The sequence below is a fragment of the Podarcis melisellensis genome (assembly GCF_964234715.1).
Source record: "Podarcis melisellensis genome assembly, chromosome: 6".
NCBI classification, from domain to species: Eukaryota; Metazoa; Chordata; class Lepidosauria; order Squamata; family Lacertidae; genus Podarcis; species Podarcis melisellensis.
In genome coordinates this window covers 86,451,325-86,472,665 of record NC_138538.1, presented here as the reverse complement: position 1 = coordinate 86,472,665, position 21,341 = coordinate 86,451,325, and the positions used below count along the sequence as shown (strand labels likewise).

At 44.1% G+C, this 21,341-nt stretch overlaps 1 protein-coding gene across 1 annotated transcript in view; it reads left to right on the top strand.

Moving 5' to 3' along the window:
- Window positions 1-488: 488 nt before the first annotated feature.
- Window positions 489-21,341, top strand: part of PRG4 (proteoglycan 4) — a 42,935-nt gene continuing 22,082 nt past the window's right edge. The window contains exons 1-6 of the mRNA XM_081914866.1: window positions 489-566; window positions 1,657-1,755; window positions 10,472-10,591; window positions 15,291-15,548; window positions 18,225-18,371; window positions 20,412-20,867. Of these exons, the coding sequence (XP_081770992.1) occupies window positions 1,683-1,755; window positions 10,472-10,591; window positions 15,291-15,548; window positions 18,225-18,371; window positions 20,412-20,867 (1,054 nt within the window). The 5' untranslated portion in view covers window positions 489-566; window positions 1,657-1,682. The remainder of the gene's footprint in view (window positions 567-1,656; window positions 1,756-10,471; window positions 10,592-15,290; window positions 15,549-18,224; window positions 18,372-20,411; window positions 20,868-21,341) is intronic.

Sequence of the window (21,341 nt, the reverse complement as noted above, 5' to 3'; positions counted from 1 at the left end):
ACTCAGGGTTAGGGGGCGCAAATTACTTGCCTTGCCCAGGGTGCTGATAACCCACGCTACGCCACTGCTCCCACCTGCCCCAGGGGTTAGACTCCAGCGACTTTAACAGGGGCTACAGTAACCCCCAATCAGTGGTGTTCCTTTATGCTCTCCCCAAAACAATATGACTATATGCTTCAACATGTACTTCACATTTTAAAATTTCTCTTTTTTATTTGACACGATGATCTGCTACTGCTATTCAGTGCAAATGCCTGCCAGATCCATCTCTTCTCTCGGGACAGTTTGTTCGCTTAACTAAAATATTCTAAATGTGTTGACTAATAAGTCTAAATTTATTTATTTTTCATAGTCATTTTTCTTAATGGGAGTGTTTTCCAGATGGTGCTGTCTAGTCTTCTGGGATGGTTTCCAATAGATGTGGAAAATTTGCTGTCATGGGTTGTCACAGTTGGTTTTGTCTAACATGCTGCCTAATTAGTTCATCCCAATAGATTCTCACCAATATATACCGGTATATATAAGCATTTGGAAAATCACTGCAAACAGAAACAGCCATTGGGAGGGTAAGCATAACATCTCTTTTCTGTTACAGAACTTTGTTCAAAGGGTCCATACCCTTTCAGGACACCCAGGAACAAAACGTTGAGAATCTAATGGATAAATATAGACTACAATGTAAGGGTGATAGCCAACCAAGTCATAAACCGAGTAGACCCACTGAAATCAATGGACTTTCAGTGGGTCTACTCTGAGTAGGATTTAGTTGGATATTATTTTAAGCATTGTTTGGGATTGACAGATCTTTTTACGTGGAAAGATTATGCATACATTTTAAAAGATTATAATTATAGGTATATATACGGGGTAGAAATTAAATATAAATAATTAACATGTGTGGTTTGAAACAAATAATATTTCTAAAAAAACCAACAGGGCATTTAAAAATTGCATGTAACAAATTTTATTGTATAATATAGTAAACTATATTATATCATATAGTATATATGAGCTGTGAAATATAATTTATGCAACGATAGGAATGAAGGTGATAATAGGTTCAATATATATTTGAAACTAATCCAAAGTTATTGAATGTGTTCATTTTGTGCATGTCCATTTTATCTTTAGAAATTGTTAAAAAGAGGATGCATTGGATCCCATGAGTTTTAGATATTATTCATTTTACAGAGCTGAGTGTGGTTGAACATATGTACATAAATTACTTAACATCTTCAATCATAATATGACTTTTTAAACCTCTTTGGAATTTTTGTTTAATGAATAGTTGTATATTAATATTTTTATAAATAAATCTACATAGAATTTATCTAGCACTTTTCTTTGGCAAAGTATGTTATAGACTCTGACTTTTTAAATCTTCTGCTACATATTCTTCATGCTCAGCTGATATGACCTATATAATTTATATGCATTTTCCTAGATTGATGTTAAAATGGCAATTCTGTCCACACTTACTTGGGAGCAAGTCCCACTGAACTCAGTGTAGCTTACTTCTAAGTAGACATTGTACAGGATTGCCCTGTGAGCTTACAAATAACATATCACATCAAAATCATGAACAGTGTATATATCTGCATGTTGGAATTATGATGGTGAAAATAATAATAAACTTTTTATTTTGTTTATTTTAAGGAAAGAGGTATTCCCCGGAAATCACCATGGCATGGAATATATATAGGATCTCTCTTATATTGCTTTCAGTGTTCCTGGCACAGCAAGTTTCTTCACAAGGTATTGTAAAATGTCAAGCAAAAGCTATATTTTTTAAGGAGCTAATGACTCACGGCTCAACCCATAACTAATTTGAAGCAAAGTATTAAGATTTAATCGGAATAAAAGCACATTTAGGCAACCATAATGCTTGAGCTTGTGCTTATGATGGCCATGCGAATTTTGTCAAGAAATATGACAAATATTTTGAAATATTTTGAAAACCTTTGTCAAGAAATATGACAAATATGATCTCTGGGATAATTGTTTCTATTTTTAAGTATATACTGTACTACAAAAATTACTCAATAATTTTAAAATAGCACATCTTTTTACCTGTTTCTGTAATATTCATAATGTGTGCATAATGCAGAAACCAAGGGTATGGTGAAGTTAAAGTTAATAACTTTTTGAGTCTCACTAAAGAGGAAATAATTTATGACCCTTACAAGGATTTAACTTTGACTAACTGTGTGCAGTGACCTGGGGTGTGTATCAGTTTCCATTCATTACAGTCTAAGAATCTGATCTCTTTCTTTTTATTTTTTGCTGTTTTTCATCCATGGTGAAGATGTCCCTAATGAAGGACAGAAATTAAGGGTTTTATGTTGTATCAGTGTGTGGCACACCTTGTGGTTTCAGTGAACTGTAAGAAGTCACTTAATGTCTATACTTTGGCTACACTCTCTGTAGAAACCAGATCATGTCTTCTCAAATGCTTATACAGTGGTTTACTTAAACTTCACAAAATAATTTATATGTTTCAATTCTTCCTCTGAAATGTTATGGTCAAATGTCTGTCCGATTTGTTTTGTTTGAAAAAGTATGACCACTGTCTTCCGTATTGTGTACATGTTGTTTCTTGTCGTGTCTGGTTGCGACTCCTTGTCTTGAGTAATTTCATTTGGCTTGTCTACTAAGTGTTTGGTCTTCGTTGGTCAAAGTGAAGGATGCCTTGGTGCAGTGAACAACTCAATAACAAGTCAATAAGTCCAACACCCACACCCACACCCACACCCACACACCCACACACACACCATTTGCCTGGAATCATAGTCTTCATCAGATTCTGTACTAGCCCTGTACTAGCCCCAAACCAAGGCTATTGTGTTCCTAGTGAGATTTCTGTCAGGGAACTGACATCGGAGACAGGAGTGGAGGCAGGGCTCCCAAGCGATGCCGGAGAAGGGCCAAGCAGGGAGAGAGGGGACTCAGCAGCTGGGGAAGGAATTCAGCGTAACACCAGGGATAAAGGGGGACGGATGGGGGAATCGGAGAGAGGGCTCCAGGACTCTTCGCTGGAGACCAGCGGGGAGAGCACAGGTCCTCCGCTACCCACACCCACCCTGCGCAGAAGACTTCCGCGCAGGGAAAGTAGGCGTAGACTTGGCATCAAAGAATTTCTTTGCTGGAAGAAATTCAAGAAACGCCCACTGACGGATTCTGCTAGCAACTGAACAGCCACGAAGTGAAGGGCTGTCCAGCCAGGAAAGGTTTAACTAGGCTACCTATCCAGGAGGGGCGCAACTTACGCACGAGCAACCCCATATAACCATTACAATTTCCTATCTGGGTTTGAACATTAAATAGTTGTTCAATCTGACAGAGGAACATGAAAACGTTTTGCGTCTATGGATCACACACGTCTTTTGCTTGGAACTGAAACTGTGAATCAGTGGTGTGTGGTCAGTGGATTAGGAAGACTAAGCTAGCCCCCTACATGCTAAGCTAGTCCTTCTCAAAGCCCTGGAGGCTTCTGCCCGACTCGGGAAGGGAGGCACAATACTCTGATGAGTCCAAAAGCCCTCTCACCACCTTCCCAAAGCCCTCCCATCTTTGGGAAAGAGGCAGAAGGGCTGCAGTATCCTGTCAGAGGCCCAGCACATTGTTTCCAATGCCCAGGGCTTAGGAAAGGAGGCACGATGCTCACGCATGTGACATTGACATGTCGTGACATTGCAAATGCACCTGCCTGCTCCCTGAATCGCCCTCGCAAGTTGGCACCTCTGGCCGTAACTGTGATAAAGATTCACCACAAGCCACTGTAATGGTTGATGAGCTCTTTGGGAGTTTGGTTCACGCAGCAAATTGTGGGCGGTCCTGTTTTTATGCGTATATGGAGCCATGCAGGAGATGCCAAATGAAGGGCAGCCATTTTTGAACTGACTGTAGATGGAAGCATCACTCTTCCTTTTCATCCAAGTCTTTTCTTGTCGGTGTACCTCTAGTCCACTTTCAAAATATCATAAAATCAGATTGGCATAGGAAACTCCCTTATACTGAGACCCTTCGTCCTTCTAGTTCTGTATCGTCCACACTGTCAGTGACCCCCTAGGGCAGGCACGGCCAAACTTGGCCCTCCAGCTGTTTTGGGGCTACAACACCCCCTAGCTAACAGGAGCAGTGGTCAGGGATGATGGGAATTGTAGTCCCAAAACAGCTGGAGGGCCAGGTTTGGCCATGCCTGCCCTAGAGATTCAGATAGCCTCCCTTACTGAGCAACCTGGATTTTCTGCATGCAAAACAGACACTCCACCACTGCCTTAACAACACTTTTTTTGTTGCTAAAACCAGAGTAAATGTCAGCTAGTTTCACGACATGAGAAAAGTGAACATGATGCTAGAGCATAAACACAGCCTGCCTCTGATATATTGTAGGCACTGTGTGGCAATTGGAGTTAAGCAAGTATTTGCTTAAAGCCTGATGGATGAGGTAGCTGTAACAGTGGAGGACAATCCTTCCTTGGAGAAAGGGTGACTGCCTGAAGGACTCAGAACAGTGAGTCTCCAAATATATGGAGTAACTACCCAAGTCCAATGAGATAGCAGGGTCATATTAAGCAACACTGAAGTGTTTTCAGGCATCGTGAATAATGAGCATAGTGGAATGGTTTTTAGCTGAAGGGCTTGCAAAAGCACAAAATTATTTTAAGGACTGATATGATCCAATGAATTGTTCACATTGTCCAAGAACCAGAACCAGCTATAATATCCTTAAGACAATAAAAGATTTTCCCCGGTAGTATACCCTATATTATATACCTCAGGTGCGCCAACTTGAATAAAATATTGAGGGGTCCCAGGTAATCCCCACTCTGCATAACTGGTCACATGATGTGGCGCACAGACGTTATTTGTATGGCAATGCCCATCAGATATTTTTTTTGGGGGGGCAGAGACAAAGAGACCTCGGCCCCTAGGAGTTGGCTCCTGTGATATAGCTCAAGTGATGGGAGCAAACTTCTAACGTGTTTTCTGTTACTGAACTCTGTTCTTTGGCAACACACAGTGGGCTGCAACCAATTTTAGTTCTACTTAGCATATGCCCATTGAAATGAATGGATATGGTTAACTTAATTTCCATTGGTCTACTCATAAAACCTAGCTGAACAATTAACCGAGGCATAGACAAACTTGGCCCTCCAGATGTTTTGAGACTACAATTCCCACTGGTCTTGCTAGCTAGGGATGATGGGACTTGTAGTCCCAAAACATCTGGAGGGCCGAGTTTGCCTATGCCTGGCTTAACCATTAATGCTTCAACTGGCTATGTAAGCATTTCATTTTTTTTTAGGTCAAACCGTTCTTTTTTTTTTTAAGAACCCGTACAACCTCACAACTCTGGATATGAAATTAGCTGCTTATTTTAGTAGGGTGTTCAAGATAAAGCAAAATGTCATTGACGTCAGCATTGAACTATGATCAGTTCACACCAACCTGCAGAATATATTAAACTAGTTCTTAATCAAACAGATGTGCCGTATTTTTCGCCCTATAGGATGCACTTATCCCCCTCCAAAAATGAAGGGGAAACGTGTGTGCGTCCTATGGGGTGAATGCAGGCTCCTTGGCTTCAGCGATAGCAACGCGAAGCCTCTGAAGCCTGCGCTCCGGAGGCTTCGCGTTGCTTTTGCTGAAGCCAGGAGAGTCTGCTCTTTGAGGCTGGCGGTGGGGAAAAGCAGCGCTTCCCCCCACCGCCAGCCCCACAAGCTGGGTCGAAAAGCCCGCAGGAGCCGCGTGCTCTTTTAAGGGTGCGCGGCTTCTGCTGGCTTTTCTATGAGGTGGGCGAATTCCCCCACCTCGTAGAAAAGCCTGCAGGAGCCGCACAGCCTTTAAAGAGCGCACCGCTCTTGGGGGCTTTTCCCCAAGGAGGGAGAAGGGACTGACTGGCCAAGTCAGTCCCTTCTCCCTCCTGTGGGCTTTTGCGGGAGATGGGGGAATTCCCCCACCTCCCGCAAAAGCAGGCAAAAACCGCGCGCTCTTTCAAGAGTGCGCCACTCTTGGGGGCTTTTCCCTGAGGGGGGACAAGGGACTGACTGGCCGTCAGTCCCTTCCTTTGCGGGAGGTGGGGGAATTCCGCCACCTCCCGCAAAAGCAGGGAGAAGGTCTTGGAGTAGCGCACAGGCTGCGTGCAGCCTGTCCACTGCTCCAAGAGCTGCAGGGGGGGGACACATATTTTTTTCCTTGATTCACCGCCCTGAAAACTAGGTGCACCCTATGGGCCAGTGCGCCCTATAGGGCGAAAAATACGGTAGGTGAGATCCAAAGCAGCCTGGATACAAGCCCACATGAGCACAGTGGGGTTGCCCAGTTTTTGATAGGGGTTGGAGGCCACAGCTTCCTCACTTTCTCTGGCAAAAGGAAGAATTTGGTGACTATGACAGGAGCTAGGTTGAAGCTATAAGTAATAATAATAATAATAATAATAATAATAATAATAATAATAATACGTGGTCTGGTCCACTAAACGACTAAACAACATCAACAATACCTTTATTGTCAATGTACAACCTGTTTACAATGAAATTAACGGAGCCTCCCTCGCCTCCCCACAAACACTCAATCTCATTGCACTCTGTGTGCTTGTCACACAACACACCAACCCCAAAAGTCAGTTGCACTATATTATTTTCCGTTCAGCAGCCTAACAGCCCATGGATAGAAACTGTTTTTAAGCCTGTTGGTACAGCAGATTATACTTCTATATCTCCTGCCCAAGGGTAGAAGATTAAAGAGGTGCTGGCCGGGGTGTGAATCATCCCTAAGAATTTTTCTCTCTCTCCTAAGGCATCGATCCCTTGCGATGTCATCTAGTGGGCTCAGGGGACAGCCCATGATACCATGTGCTGTGTTCACCACCCTCTGTGAAAACCCTGAGGAAATGGAGTCTCTGTTGGGCCTTCCTAACCACCTGAGTTATATTGTTTTTCCAAGTGAGGTCTTCACTAAGGTAAACTCCCAGGAATTTAAAGGAAGAGACTCTCTCCACACAACCTGCTCTGATATACAACAGGGCTAGTTCCCCTCTCTTCCTCCGAAAGTCCAACACCATCTGTATGATTCATCATATTACAATGAATATGCATTTTAAAAAAAAAAAGATGAGGGGAAACAACGCAACAATTCTTTGCCTTTTGTTCTTTTCTAACATACGATTCTGGTCTGGCAATGTTTACAGCCATATTGTGTGATTTTTAGATATATCAAGCTGTGCAGGGAGATGTGGGGAAGGGTATTCTAGGAATCATGGCTGCCAGTGTGATAGTAGCTGCCTTCTCTACATGGAGTGCTGCCCAGATTACAAGACAAGCTGCGTTGGAGGTAAGTCTTCGACCGCAGTCATTTTTTAAAGCTCCGGTATGAATAAGCACGGGTATGTTCACTTAAGGCAGTGGTTTTCAAACTCTTTGGGGGAGCTTATAAGGGATTTTCCCAACAAGAAGATCATGAAAGATAGATGAGCTGCGCTGCAAGTAGGGGCGTTAATTTCGGTTTCCCCCAGTTTTCTCATTTTTCTGGTATTAAGTTCTATTCTCCCCATTAGTTTGTCTTGTGTGTGCATGTATAACCACATGAAAATTCATCATCATTCTCCTAGTACTCTTTTGAATGCAATTTCGCCTTTAAAAATGCAGTTTTTTGTGTTATTGTTACTAATGCATTTTTATGCACATTAACTAGTGTACCTATTACTTGGGCAAAGAACTGCCTTGCAAAATTCAGAGCAGTGCAAGCCTCTTAATTTGCGCATTGTTTCAAGACTTGTGAATTAGGTAAAGGTAAAGGGACCCTTGACCATTAGGTCCAGTCGTGGCCGACTCTGGGGTTGCGGCGCTCATCTCGCTTTATTGGCCGAGGGAGCCGGCGTACAGCTTCCGGGTTATGTGGCCAGCATGACTAAGCCGCTTCCAGCGAACCAGAGCAGCGCACGGAAATGCCGTTTACCTTCCCACCGGAGTGGTACCTATTTATCTACTTCCACTTTGAGGTGCTTTCGAACTGCTAGGTGGGCAGGAGCAGGGACCGAGCAATGGGAGCTCACCCCGTCACGGGGATTCGAACTGCCGACCTTCTGATCGGCAAGCCCTAGGCTCTGTGGTTTAACCCACAGCGCCACCCGCGTCCCTGTGAATTAGGTAGGTTTGCCTTTAAATGGGAACGGAACCAAATTTCTCCCCGCCTCCATCCCTGCCTGAAAGTCAGCAAGTCTGACCTGATCTCCTGTCATATGCAATTGCAAGAGGGTCGGGTGCATGTCAAGATGGGGAGTCCTATCAGTTTGTGTATGGTCAGCATAGGGACGCAGGTGGCGCTGTGGGTTAAACCACAGAGCCTAGGATTTGCCAATCAGAAGGTCGGCGGTTCAAATCCCCACGACGGGGTGAGCTCCCGTTGCTCGGTCCCTGCTCCTGCCAACCTAGCAGTTCGAAAGCACATCAAAGTGCAAGTAGATAAATAGGTACCGCTCCGGCGGGAAGGTAAACGGCGTTTCCGTGCGCTGCTCTGGTTCCCCAGAAGCAGATTAGTCATGCTGGCTACATGACCCGGAAGTAGTACGCCAGCTCCTTCGGCCAATAAAGCGAGATGAGCGCTGCAACCCCAGAGTCGGCCACGACTGGATCTAATGGTCAGGGGTCCCTTTACCCTTTACCTTTTATGCAGTGCACATGAATTCCCCAGCAAATATGCTTTGGGACTCCTTAGCAGAAGAACAAGTTGAGTTTGAATTGGGAAAAAGTTCCATAATGGTAGAAAGCAGTGACAGCTCCACGTTTGAGGGGTTACACATTGATAGGCCTCCTCAGGAAAACCCATTGGTGTTAGCAGTGGCTGTGGCAGAGTCCCAAGCGTGGCTAGGACCTGCCTTTTTAATTTTTTGCAATACCCAGAGCAGCCAACCCAGAGGTCATTCTGGGAAATATACAGTAAATGGTTGCTTGCAGACCTAGCCACTTGACATGAGAGGAGGCCCTAAGCAGACATCAGGGCTGTTGGACCCCACAGGATTCCTGAATGCTAGGTGGAAGTTTGAATAACCACTGCCTTAAGATCCTTCTCTTTGGTACATGTTACTTGTTGTCTTGTGTTTTGGATGTTCCTTTTTGTGTCATCTCTTCTCTCTCTCTCTCTCTCTCTCTCTCTCTCTCTCTCTCTCTCTCTCTCTCTCTCTCATATATTGGTGAATATTTTTCATTGTGATCTGCAAACTCAGTCCTGCCAGTTCTCCTGGCGCAATTTTGAGACATGTATGAGTAATTCCTGTGGGTGGTGGCAGAAACATGTAATGCCATGTGAATAACTTCTACATGCAATTTGTTCCTGTGTGGTACTCCTCAGGGAGCCAAAGTGCACCTCACAATACAACTGGTGAACAAATATTATGGATACCCAGTCATGGGAATCATCCAAGAGGAACTCATCAGTTTCTTAAAATCATGTTGTGGAAACTGAGCTTCTTGCATTCCGAAAGCTTTATATGCAAGACTTTTTAAATGTCCTGTATTTTTCAAGTTTGTTATTTAGATTCCAATGCAAACAGACACATTTGGCTGAATCTTCCCTGTGCTTAAGTCAACACGAGCAAACTCTCTGGTTCGTTGTTAGCTGCATTACATAGGAAGCAATTCAAATCAGTTGGCGTTCCAACATATGCCATATATTTTGTGACAGTGGGCTTTGCAGAACCAATAGTCATAGACACAATAGTCTTGTAGACATGTTCCACAACTCCTTGCCAGACAAATAGACAAAGATGTACACAACATGCTATATTTTCCCTGTTGGTTATCTGCAAACTTCCAGCATGAAGTCAAAGAATATATAGATATGTATCATTCACACACTATACCGAATATACTACGGTATTACCTTTCAAATGACATGAAATGATAAACAACACGACGATTCTGAGATTTTCTCATTAGAATAACACAGGAATAACGAGGATGGGTTAAAGAGGACCACAGCATAGATTCTAAAGGATATCCATTAGTGAATTTGAACTTGCACAGATGTTACTATAAATAAATTCAGAGATCCTTGATTCATGATGGCACCAACTGCTCTTTTTACATGAAAAAATCCAAGGTTGTATCAAATGAAGTCTCTTTGTTGAATGTTCTTTGATCGAGTGAGGGCTTTGATCAGTGGATCAGGGAGGGAGGAGCTTCTTGCTGGCTCCGCCCCTGCAGTTTCCCCATGACACCTCCCACACTGTTCTGGAGGGTCCAACAACCCACTGAAGCACACAACAGCAGGGAGGGGCCATCAGCACATATCACCTTCCACCCTGTACCGCTGGTGAAGGTCTCTGTTGGATCACAGTGCCTTCTCTAAGTGAAGGGAAAGCTTTGGAAACACCCTCAAATATAGGACCCAGATAGCATCCTCATTCAAACAGATTTCCTTCATGCAGGTGAAGAAAACGGTACTAACATTCTTTCATCATCCTGTGTAGAACTGTCTTGCAAAGGACGTTGCTCTGAGAGTTTTGAAAGGGGGAGACCGTGCGACTGTGATGCAGATTGTGACAGATACGGCAAGTGTTGTCCAGATTACGAAGAAGCATGTTTAGTAGGTGAGTGTTGTAAGCACTTTGTTGCCTTTCAAGCTCAAGAGGCTAATCAAAGGCTCGACCTCAGGATCTATTTCCAGTGTCAATACCGCAACACAGCTCAGTTGTTAGAGCATGAGGCTCTTAATCTCAGGGCTGTGGGTTCAAGCCCAAAATGGGCAAAAGATTCCTGCATTGCAGGGCAATAGCTAGATGACCCTTGCGGTTCTTTCCAACTCCACAGGTCTATGATTCTAAGATTTACTAGATTTACTAGAACCAGAACTTCTGCTTTTAACTATATGATTGCCAGTTATCAATTTTGTTATAATGGTTATATCATCTTGGGACGTGGGTGGCGCTGTCATCTAAACCACTGAGCCTCTTGGGTCTGCCGATCAGAAGGTTGGCGGTTCAAATGCCCACAACAGAGTGAGCTCCCGTTGCTCTGTCCCAGCTCCTGCCAACCTAGCAGTTTGAAAGCACACCAGTGCAAGTAGATAAATAGGTACCGCTGTGGCGGGAAGGTAAATGGTGTTTCCGTGCGCTCTGGTTTCCATCATGGTGTCCTGTTGCGGCAGAAGCTGTTTAGTCCTGCTGGCACATGACTGGAAAGCTGTCTGTGGACAAATGCCGGCTCCCTCGGCCTGAAAGCGAGGTGAGTGCCGCAACCTCACAGTCGCCTTTGACTGGACTTAACTGTCCAGGGGTCCTTTACCTCTTCAGTGGTACCTCGTGGTTCGTACTGTTCCCCTTATAAATGCTTCAGGTTACGCACTCTGCTAACCTAGAAGTAGATGCCCCTTGTTGCAAACTTTGCCCTGGGATGTGAGTGGAAATCGCGCTCCGGTGACACGGCAGTAGCGGGAGGTGCCATTAGCGAAAGCGCGCCTCATGTTACGAGCGGTTTCTGGTTACAAACGGACCTCCGGAATGGATTAAGTTCGTAACCGGAGGTGCCACTGTACCTATAATATAAGCTGGGGAACTTTCATGTGTTGGCAGGGGAGTGAGAAAATTGGCTGGCTTCTGGCCAATGGCACCACATGAAAATAACTCAACCCGCAATGGGGCTGTGTACATTTTAGAACAGGCTCTATTCCCATAGCTCCTGTTATTGGACAAAGTTAATCAGCTTCTTCTGTGACACCTCATCCCAGTTACAGGTGTTATATAGACCAGGAGTTGGGTAAGCCTGAAACCTGGTGGTATTCTCAAGGGGCACATAGGAATTTGCCTCGAGCTGAGTCAGACTATTGGTCTATCTAACTCGATACTGTCTACTCCAGCAGTGACTGACCTGTGGTTTGCCAAATGTTGTTAGATTCCAACTCCCATTAGCCCCGGTTGGGATTGCCAATGGTCAGGATTTTATGGGAGCTGCAGTCCAACAGCATTTGCAAGGTCATCTACACAACAGGGACTGGCAGTGACTCTCCAGGGTTTCAGACAGAAGTCGTGGAGATGCTAGGAACATGGGGTCTTTCATGTGCTTTGACACCAAGCTATAACCTTTCTCCAAGGTCGAAGCTTGCCATTGCTTCATTACAAGTTCAGAACACTGCTGCAATGAGGACAAAATGTACAGTCCGCTGGGTGGAACTATCCCCACAGCAAGATGCAATGTGGCTCTAGGAGCGTTTGCAATATCCTGTTCTCCTTCCACCTGCACTCGCCAGCAATAATGCTGAACATTCAGCCAGTTATACTATAAGACAGTAAAACTAAAAAAAAAACAGAATCAAAAGTTTGTGGAGTTCCATTTATTTATTTTCAAATTATTTTTATCCTTTATATGCCACCCACACCCACATTTACTGCCTCCTGTTTAACCCAGTCTGGATTTTCAGCAGACATAACTTCATTTGACTTCAGTGGAGCCATGCCAGGGCAGAATTTGGTTGTAATAAAGGGGTAATAGAGTGGCCATGCCATGGCAGAATGCTGTGGAAAAATGGCCTTGTTTGCCCCTAAGATAGTCCAGAGGGAATAAATGTTCTGTGAGTTTCCATTCATCATCAACAACAAAATCATTCGTTTAAAGTCAACTCCCAGTTCCCCCTGCCTCCACCAGGACAATAAAGTCTTTTGGTGGCTGATAATACTCTCAGAACCTAGGTCTCTGTTGAACAAATGCAAAGCGTTTCGGCAACTGGCATGTGTGTTTAGCATGACCTAAACCATTTGGCGACTGCAAAGGAACAGGCCATTGCAAAGTTTACTGCAATGTTTACCCTGAACCTGTTGCACCAAGTTGCCAGGTCAATGAAGCACCATTTTAATTCCCCACATATGCTCTGAAGCAGGGGTCAGCAAACTTTTTCAGCAGGGGGCCAGTCCACTGCCCCACAGACCTTGTGGGGGGCACACAGTCCTCCCCAAAACAAAATGGCGGCCACCTCCAAAAGAACGGGGAAAAGGATATAAAGTGATTCAAAAACAGAAAGGTCTATTTTATTTGTTGTTGTTAAGAAAAAAAATGTGAGGGAGAAAAATGTTTGAAAAAGTCCCTTCTTTTCCAGACACTCGTAAGTCTTGGTTGTTATTACTTTATTGCTGGTGTTTTGCTGTAGATCAGGGGTCAGCAAACTTTTTCAGCAGGGGGGCGGTCCATTGTCCCTCAGACCTTGTGGGGGGCAGGACTATATTTTTTTGGGGGGGGGATGAACGAATTGCTATGCCCCACAAATAACCCAGAGATGCAGTTTAAATAAAAGGACACATTCTACTCATGTAAAAACACGCTGATTCCTGGACAGTCCGTGGGCTGGATTGAGAAAGCGACTGGGCCGGATCCGGCCCCCCGGGCCTTAGTTTGCCTACCCATGCTCTGAAGCAATGCTTAAGCTGAGAATAGTGTGGCTGATTTTAAATGACAGCTCATAGATGCCTGTCCCATCCCAGGACACTTTGCTAAGGGGTCTCTTGAGATTAGAGCTAGCCTCAAAGGTAAAATAAAGGGACCCCTGACCATTAGGTCCAGTCGTGACCGACTCTGGGGTTGCGGTGCTCATCTCGCTTTATTGGCTGAGGGAGCCGGCATACAGCTTCCGGGTCATGTGGCTAGCATGACTAAGCCACTTCTGGCGAACCAGAGCAGTGCACAGACACGCCGTTTACCTTCCCACTGAAGCAGTACCTATTTATCTACTTGCACTTTGACGTGCTTTCGAACTGCTAGGTTGGCAGGAGCTGGGACCGAGCAATGGGAGCTCACCCCGTTGTGGGGATTCAAACTGCCGACCTTCTGATCGGCAAGTCCTAGGCTCTGTGGTTTAACCCACAGCGCCACCCGCGTCCCAACAGAGCTAGCCTTGGAGAGTGGATATTTGGCTTGTTTCTTTGAAGGGTGAAATGTGCAGAGGCAAACCAGCCCCCGCTCCACCTCATGCCTTCATCTTCCCGGAGAAGGGGGAAATGGAGCATAGCTGTTTTGGATGAGCGACACCAATATGTTTGTTTTTACGCACTGTTTATTTATTTTTTTAAAGGAAGGGGGCGTAGTGTTATTCGCTATTCACTGTTATTGCTGTCTGTAATGTTAGAGTAATATATGGGGCAGGATGAAAACAAGCCCAGAGGAACACATAACGGAAATAAACAGGAAGCAAACGTTAAGGTCTAAACTAAAGCTGCCAGTCATCTGCTCCGCTTTGTTAAATCCACCGGCCACCTAGGAAGATCTCTGCTTCCCAATGTTCCATTACCGATAAATAAATAAGAAATACTTTGTTGTGTTGATGAAACATCAGGAGGGGGATGTCTTAAGCTCATTGAATCACAGATTCAAAATAATGTAGAAGTATCAGCCTGCAACTGAGTCTATCAAAATGAGAATGTGGGTTCTCACTTCTTTGTGGGTTTTCTCATGCCTGCTTTCCTTGAATATATATTATAATGCATATTATACCTAAAACAGTCTCATCCGGAGATTAAGGGTTACCTTCACTGTTAAGTCACATTTAGAAATAGTTCCTCTGAACTTATTGGACATGACAAACAGGTCCACTGCTTTCAGTGCATATATACTGTTTGCAATATTTGTGAACTTGTTGATTTTTCCTTTAAAATGTAACACGGTATATACAATAACTACCTAAATATGCGTTACTTGTTAAAATGAATATTATTCTGCCTGATGCCCCTGCTAATTTGTTACCTGGAAGGATATGATTTTGGAACAGCAGTTTAAAGGGGTAGAGCAATATAAAGAACTGTATGCGTAAGGCTCTTCTGCAAACATTTAATTTTAAAAATGTTGGGACTTTTGGTGAGGCAGCACAGCAGAATGTGGCAAATCAGAGGTGAAGCCTGGGGAGTTAAAAATGAGACATAAGAAACCTAGTTTTTTGGAAACTAGCCTTTGCAAAAGTAACATTTTTGAAAAGAAATATTAAAAAAATAATAATTGTCCAGTAGCACCTTAGAGACCAACTAAGTTTGTTCTTGGTATGAGCTTTTGTGTGCATGCACACTTCTTCAGATACGAAATGCCCAAACTTAGTTAGTCTCTAAGATGCTACTGGACATTTTTGTTAAAAAAAAATTATATATTTCTACTGTGTCAGACAAACATAGCTACCTACCTGATTTTTTGAAAAGGTGAGTTTATTTAACAAGCCTTTTGTTTAAAACTGTGAATTGAAAATGGTAAACAACAATGCTAAGTTTGGTATTAGAAGAAAAACCTGAACTGAAATTTGAGTTTTATGCCTGGTTGCAGTTCCGACTACTCCGGCACCCACCACCACCACGGTCGCAACAACTACGACGACCACAACCACGCCTCTGCCAATGACCACCACGGCCAAACCATCAACTACAACACCAAAGCCAAAGTCTACAACCAAACGTTCTCCCAAACTTAAGCCCAAGCCCAAGCCTAAACCCAAGCCTAAACCCAAACCCAAAATGAAACCTAAACCCATCCCTCCAAAGAAGAAAAAGCAGAAGAAGAAAGTGTCTCATGAAATTATGGAAGGTATGAAAAAGTATACGTGATATGGACTTCTTGGAGTTGTGTGTAGATTTATTTTTTCTAAGTTCTGTGATTCATCGCGATTTACTGTAATTGTGAGCCTTGAGAGAGATGGCAGGGTTGCAGAAAAGAAAATGGAATTCACTGAAGCTTCAATATGTTGATGAATCCTTTTACTGATTCTCCAAGCTCCATCTACCAATATTCTAAATGTCCTACCAGGCTGTGGCAAACTAATGCTGTATATTCATAGCTTTTGCTACGTAAAAGGTAGCCCTCTCTGTCCTGGGCTCTTTTAAAGATTGCCTGCATAGAGTAAAGCTCTCTCTGTCTCTGTCTGTCTGTCTGTCTGTCTCTCTCTCTCTCTCTCTCTCTCTCTCTCTCTCTCTCTCTCTCTGTGTGTGTGTGTGTGTGTGCGCGCGCGCTTTAAACCATTATCCTTTATCCATTGCCTTGCTATATAGGAATTGATCTTGATAATACTCGTGCCTTGAAAATGGAAATACTTCTTGCAGACTAGTATTGGGGGAAGGGGAATCTATTTGTCAGGTTGATTACCTATCTTTCTTTCTTCTGAGTGTTTTGTGTGTGCCCACTTTCACTTGGCAAGGACCCCCCTCCCCCAAGAGCCTGGGCATACCCATTGGGCTCACCACCACCTTTGAACACAAAAACACCATATCCTATCAAACTGCTTTTGAAAGTCATTCAGTTTCAAAAATAGTTTGCCATGTAGCCTGGGGTGGAGGCGGGAACTCTTTTAAGAAACCCAAGCCCAGAGTATTCCAATACGTAAACTACTCTGAGGATTTTTATATATTAATTGAACAGCAGAATAGACAATTCTAACGTAAATAAATTTTATTTATAGATTCTTACATTTATTCTGATGTGGAACCCAATGCACTACATGCCACCTTTCCTTTCTCTTTTTTAAAAAAAAAATATATTTGGTTTTTCAAATTAAAATTTTACAGAGCTATATCAAGCATAAATCATCAAAACAAGATTCCAATAAATCTCCTGGACTTCTATCCTCCCCTTTGTGGGTTCTGTTATTAATCATTTCCTCCCATATCCTTTATGATGATCCAAATCTTTTACATCTCCATTGTGTCCAGAATTCACCCTTAGATTACAAGTGATATTCCAATCCTACTAATGATTTTAACTGTTTACAATGGTCTTTAAGATAAGTAATAAATTTCCCCCATTCCTTATTGAAATTTTGGTCTTCCTGATTTCTGATTCTTCTGGTCGTTTTGGCCATTTCAGCACAGTCCATCAACTTCATCTGCCATTCTTTTCTGGTTGGGACTTTATTTTCTTTCCATTTCTGGGCCCACCTTTCCTCTGTTATAGAATTGTACATACATTTCCCATGCAGTCACCCATATAAGTGCTGACCCAGACTTTGTTAGCTGCAGCAAGATGGTGGTCGCAAGTGACGTCAAATCATACTCTGAGATGAGTAACTAACCATGCAATCATTTGGAGTGTGGTTTATCTGTAAAGTGTTATTCCACCAGTGGATTCAACAGTGCAACAATTGCCCTAATTTGTTGGCTCACAAACACATACGACTTTTCCAGATTAGGAGCGGGCAAGTTTTCCGGTGCTAGTGGTCCATGCTGAAAATACATCACGAGGTTGAAGCAGACAGTTGATTTGCACGTTTTTTATTTTTCCGCATCATTTCCAGAAATGTTCAAAATCGCATCCGGCTTCTTCCATTCACAGTTCAGACTTTAAAATAAGACACTTTGAAAAGGGCTTTTTATTCAAAATTAAAACAAAACATATTATCCAGAAACATGTCATCCTTATTTCCTCCCATTTTTCCTCCCCTCTCCCCCCCACAGAACCCACCCACCCCCCGACTTCCCTCAGTTCCAGTCTTTGTTTTCTCTAAAAATGCTGTTTTCCGCATGTTACACAGTTGTATAGATCCTCAAACTATTTAGCTGATTATTATCAATAAAAAGTTTGTGAATGTTTATTCAAAACCAGCTAAGGAGTCCAGTTCGCTTTATTGCGTCTTCAAATACTTTGTAAAGGGTTCCCATCCATCTTTAACGTCACAGTTAGCCTTGTCCCGTAGCTTGTATGTCAGTTTTGCCAGTTCTGCATAGTCCATCAATTTTTCTTGCCATGATTCTTTAGTTGGGGTTGAAAGGGGCTTTCTCCAGTCTTTCAGCATCCTTCATCCTGATGAGGGCTGAAATCCGTTTGAGGCAAACTGTCAGGGTGTTGCAGGCCAGCAGTGATTGGGATCAGAACCAAAAGAAGAAGAGTTTGGATTTGATATCCCGCTTTATCACTACCCAAAGGAGTCTCAAAGCAGCTAACATTCTCCTTTCCCTTCCTCCCCCACAACAAACACTCTGTGAGGTGAGTGGGGCTGAGAGACTTCAGAGAAGTGTAACTAGCCCAAGGTCACCCAGCAGCTGCATGTGGAGGAGCGGGGAAGCGAACCCGGTTCACCAGATTACGAGTCTACCGCTCTTAACCACTACAGAACACTGCCCCCCAGCTCTTTTGCTATGCCTTCTTTCTCTTCATTTCCCCCCTTTAGGAGTGCATGAAATTAGGGTGGAGGTCACAGACCCTTCAAGTTGTCTCAGAACTGTATTCTGTACAAATTTTCTTTTTATGCTGATTGCATGTGCTTGACTGTAGAACATTCTGAACAGTCCTCTTCGTCCTCCTCCTCCTCGAAGATTCGGAGAACAATGGCTTCGTCAACAAATTCTGGTGATAAGCGCAAGAAGAAGAAGAAGGGTAAAACTGACGAGGAATTGGAAGAAGAAGAAGAAGAAGTGAATGGTAAGTTTGGCAATGACATTTAATCAGCCAGGAGAAATGGTTTGAAAGAAGCAGAACAAGTGAGGTTTCAAAAAATAAAAAAACCCATTAAAAAAACGCCACCCCTGCTCTAATGCAGTGTTTCCCAACCTTGGGTCTCCAGCTGTTTTTGGACTACAACTCCCATCATCCCTTGCCAGCAAGACCAATGGTCAGGGATGATGGGAACTGTAGTCCAACAGCAGCTGGAGAGCCAAGGTTGGGAAACACTGCTCTAATGCATCTTTCTTCTTTCTTGAAAAGTACCGTATTTTTCGTCCCATAGGACGCTCCGTCCCATAGGACGCACCTAGTTTTTTGGGGGGGAAATAAAGGAAAAAAATTTTTCCTTTATTCCCCCCCCCAAAGCAGGTCGGGGAAACCAAACCAGGTCGAGGAAGGGCACTGCACCTCCCTGAGCTTGTGGGGCTGGCCGATGTCTGCCTCAGGCGGCAGGCTACTATCCGCAGCGTGGGGAGCCCTGCGGGGAACTCCTGTAGGGCTCCCCACGCTGCGGATGTCTGTCCGGCGCACAGGGCGCTCTGCTTCAGGGCGCCCCGCCCGCCGGGTGGCAGGCTGCTATCCGCAGCGTGGGGAGCCCTGCGGGGAACCCCTGCAGGGCTCCCCACGCTGCAGATGTCTGCCCGGCGCACAGGGCGCTCTGCTTCAGGGCGCCCCGCCCGCCGGGTGGCAGGTTGCTATCCGCAGCATGGGGAGCCCTGTGGAGAACTCCTGCAGGGCTCCCCATGCTGCGGATGTCTGCCCGGCGCACGGGGCGCTCTGCTTCAGGGTGCTCCGCCCGCCCGGCGGCAGGCTGCTATCCGCAGCGTGGAGAGCCCTGCAGAGAACTCCCACAGGGCTGCCCAGGCTGCGGATGCGCTCCCGAAGCGCTGGGCGCTCTACTTTCAGGGCGCCCAATGCTCCGGGAAGCAGGCTGCTACCCGCAGCCTAGACATCCCTGCCGGACCTCCTGCAGGGCTGCCCGGGCTGCGGATGTCTTCCTGAAGCCTGGAGAGCGAGAGGGGTCGGTGCGCACCCACCCCTCTCGCTCTCCAAGCTTCAGCGAAAGCCTGCATTCGCCCCATAGGACGCACTCAGATTTCCCCTTCATTTTTGGAGGGGAAAAAGTGTGTCTTATGGGGCGAAAAATACGGTAATCTTAACAGAATATATACACAAAGTCCAGTCTTAAAGGGAAGGGTGTCACTGGTTATATACCCAAGATGCAGAGAAGAACTATGCTTTCAGAATTTCAAAACATCTCAGAAAAACTCTAAAAAGGACAGATGCACATTCCCCCCCAAAACAGCTCAGTGATGACTGAGCATGCTCGGTGGTCATGAAATTATTAATTTGGATTAAATATGTAGGTTTAAGTAAGTAAGTGTAAATGTAAGAGTTAACTCTTGGAGCTTATAACAGCTAACTTAAAAAAAATATATCCTAGGGTGCAGATTTTTGTGGAACTTGATCCTACAGATAGCTTCAAAATATATTTAGTTGTCTCACTGCTACAGCTCAAAAACTAGATTTCAGACGTGGAGATGCCACATATCTAAGTTCCATATGGGTCATTATTCCAAAGTGATTTCAAAAGTCTATACTGGAAGAAACAAAGTAATCTGAGGTTAAATTTTCAAATACCATGTGGGATGGGGCAATACTCAAGGAATGCAGCACAACACAAAGAATTATACTGCTAAGAATCTTGTTAATATTTATTTTTTTCTTTCCCCTGAGCTACAATGAGATAGATCTGTTACACGTCAAAAGCAGCAGGTTGGTGATAAGTCAACTAGCATTACTCTGTACAGTTCTACATACTATGTTTATATATATGTTTATTGTAATAAGTAGAGCATCAATTTCATAGCGGTCCTCCTGGCAGTTTCTGACAAATCTCCATTAAAGCGCTATAGAGACAACCATGCTAAAAGGTTTCAAAAGCATGACAAAATGTTTTAATGGTGACACTCACACAATAACCTGACAACTAACCTCCCTCTTTTGTTTTACCCAAAGAATCATCAAAGTCATCATTAAAATCTTTAAAATCCAAAGCTGTGAAAGTGATTTCAGAGGAGGATGGCAGCGGAATAGACAATGCAGTGACAACAGTAGCTACCACGTCGACAACAACGCAGCCTTCGACCACAACCACCCTGCCTTCAACTACAACCATGACCAAGCTGCCTACGACAACAACCACAACAAAGCTACCTACAACCACGACGAAGCTTCCTACTACGACGACCACCACAAAGCTTCCTACCACCACCACCACACAGCCTACGACAACAACGAAGCAGCCAACAACCACGACCGCAACAACACAGCCTACGACAACGAAGCAGACAACAACCACGACCAAGCAGTCTGCGACGATGACCACAACAAAGCTTCCTACTACCACAACGGAACTACCTTCTGCGACCACAAAGCAAGCTGACACAGAGAAAACAACCCCAGGAAATAAAGGTATTACAACAACTCCTTTGTCTGAAGATCATGTTAGCCAAAGCCCATCTCCCCAACCTGATAAGGTGACCACATCCAACAGAATTGCTACCACAAAACCATTAAGCTTGCCATCCAGCACTACTTCTGCTATCACTGAGGCATTGATAATGTCTACTGTGGCTAGTGATAGCATAAGCAAAGACACAAGCTCTGCTGCTTTGAAAACCACCATTATCCCACCTAAAAGTACAACAACAATATCCAAGAGAGACACCACTACTGTAGCTATGGAAGCAACATCAGGAGCTGGTAGAGACAAGACCAATGCAGATAGCCACGTTGCAACAACAGTGGAAAATAATAAAGCAACAGATGAAACTAATAGACGAGATATAACTACTGCAAATAAAGAGACTGTAGTAACAAACAAAGACACAGTTAGAAATGCAGACACTTCAATAACTGATAAATCCATCACAACAAACACAGTAA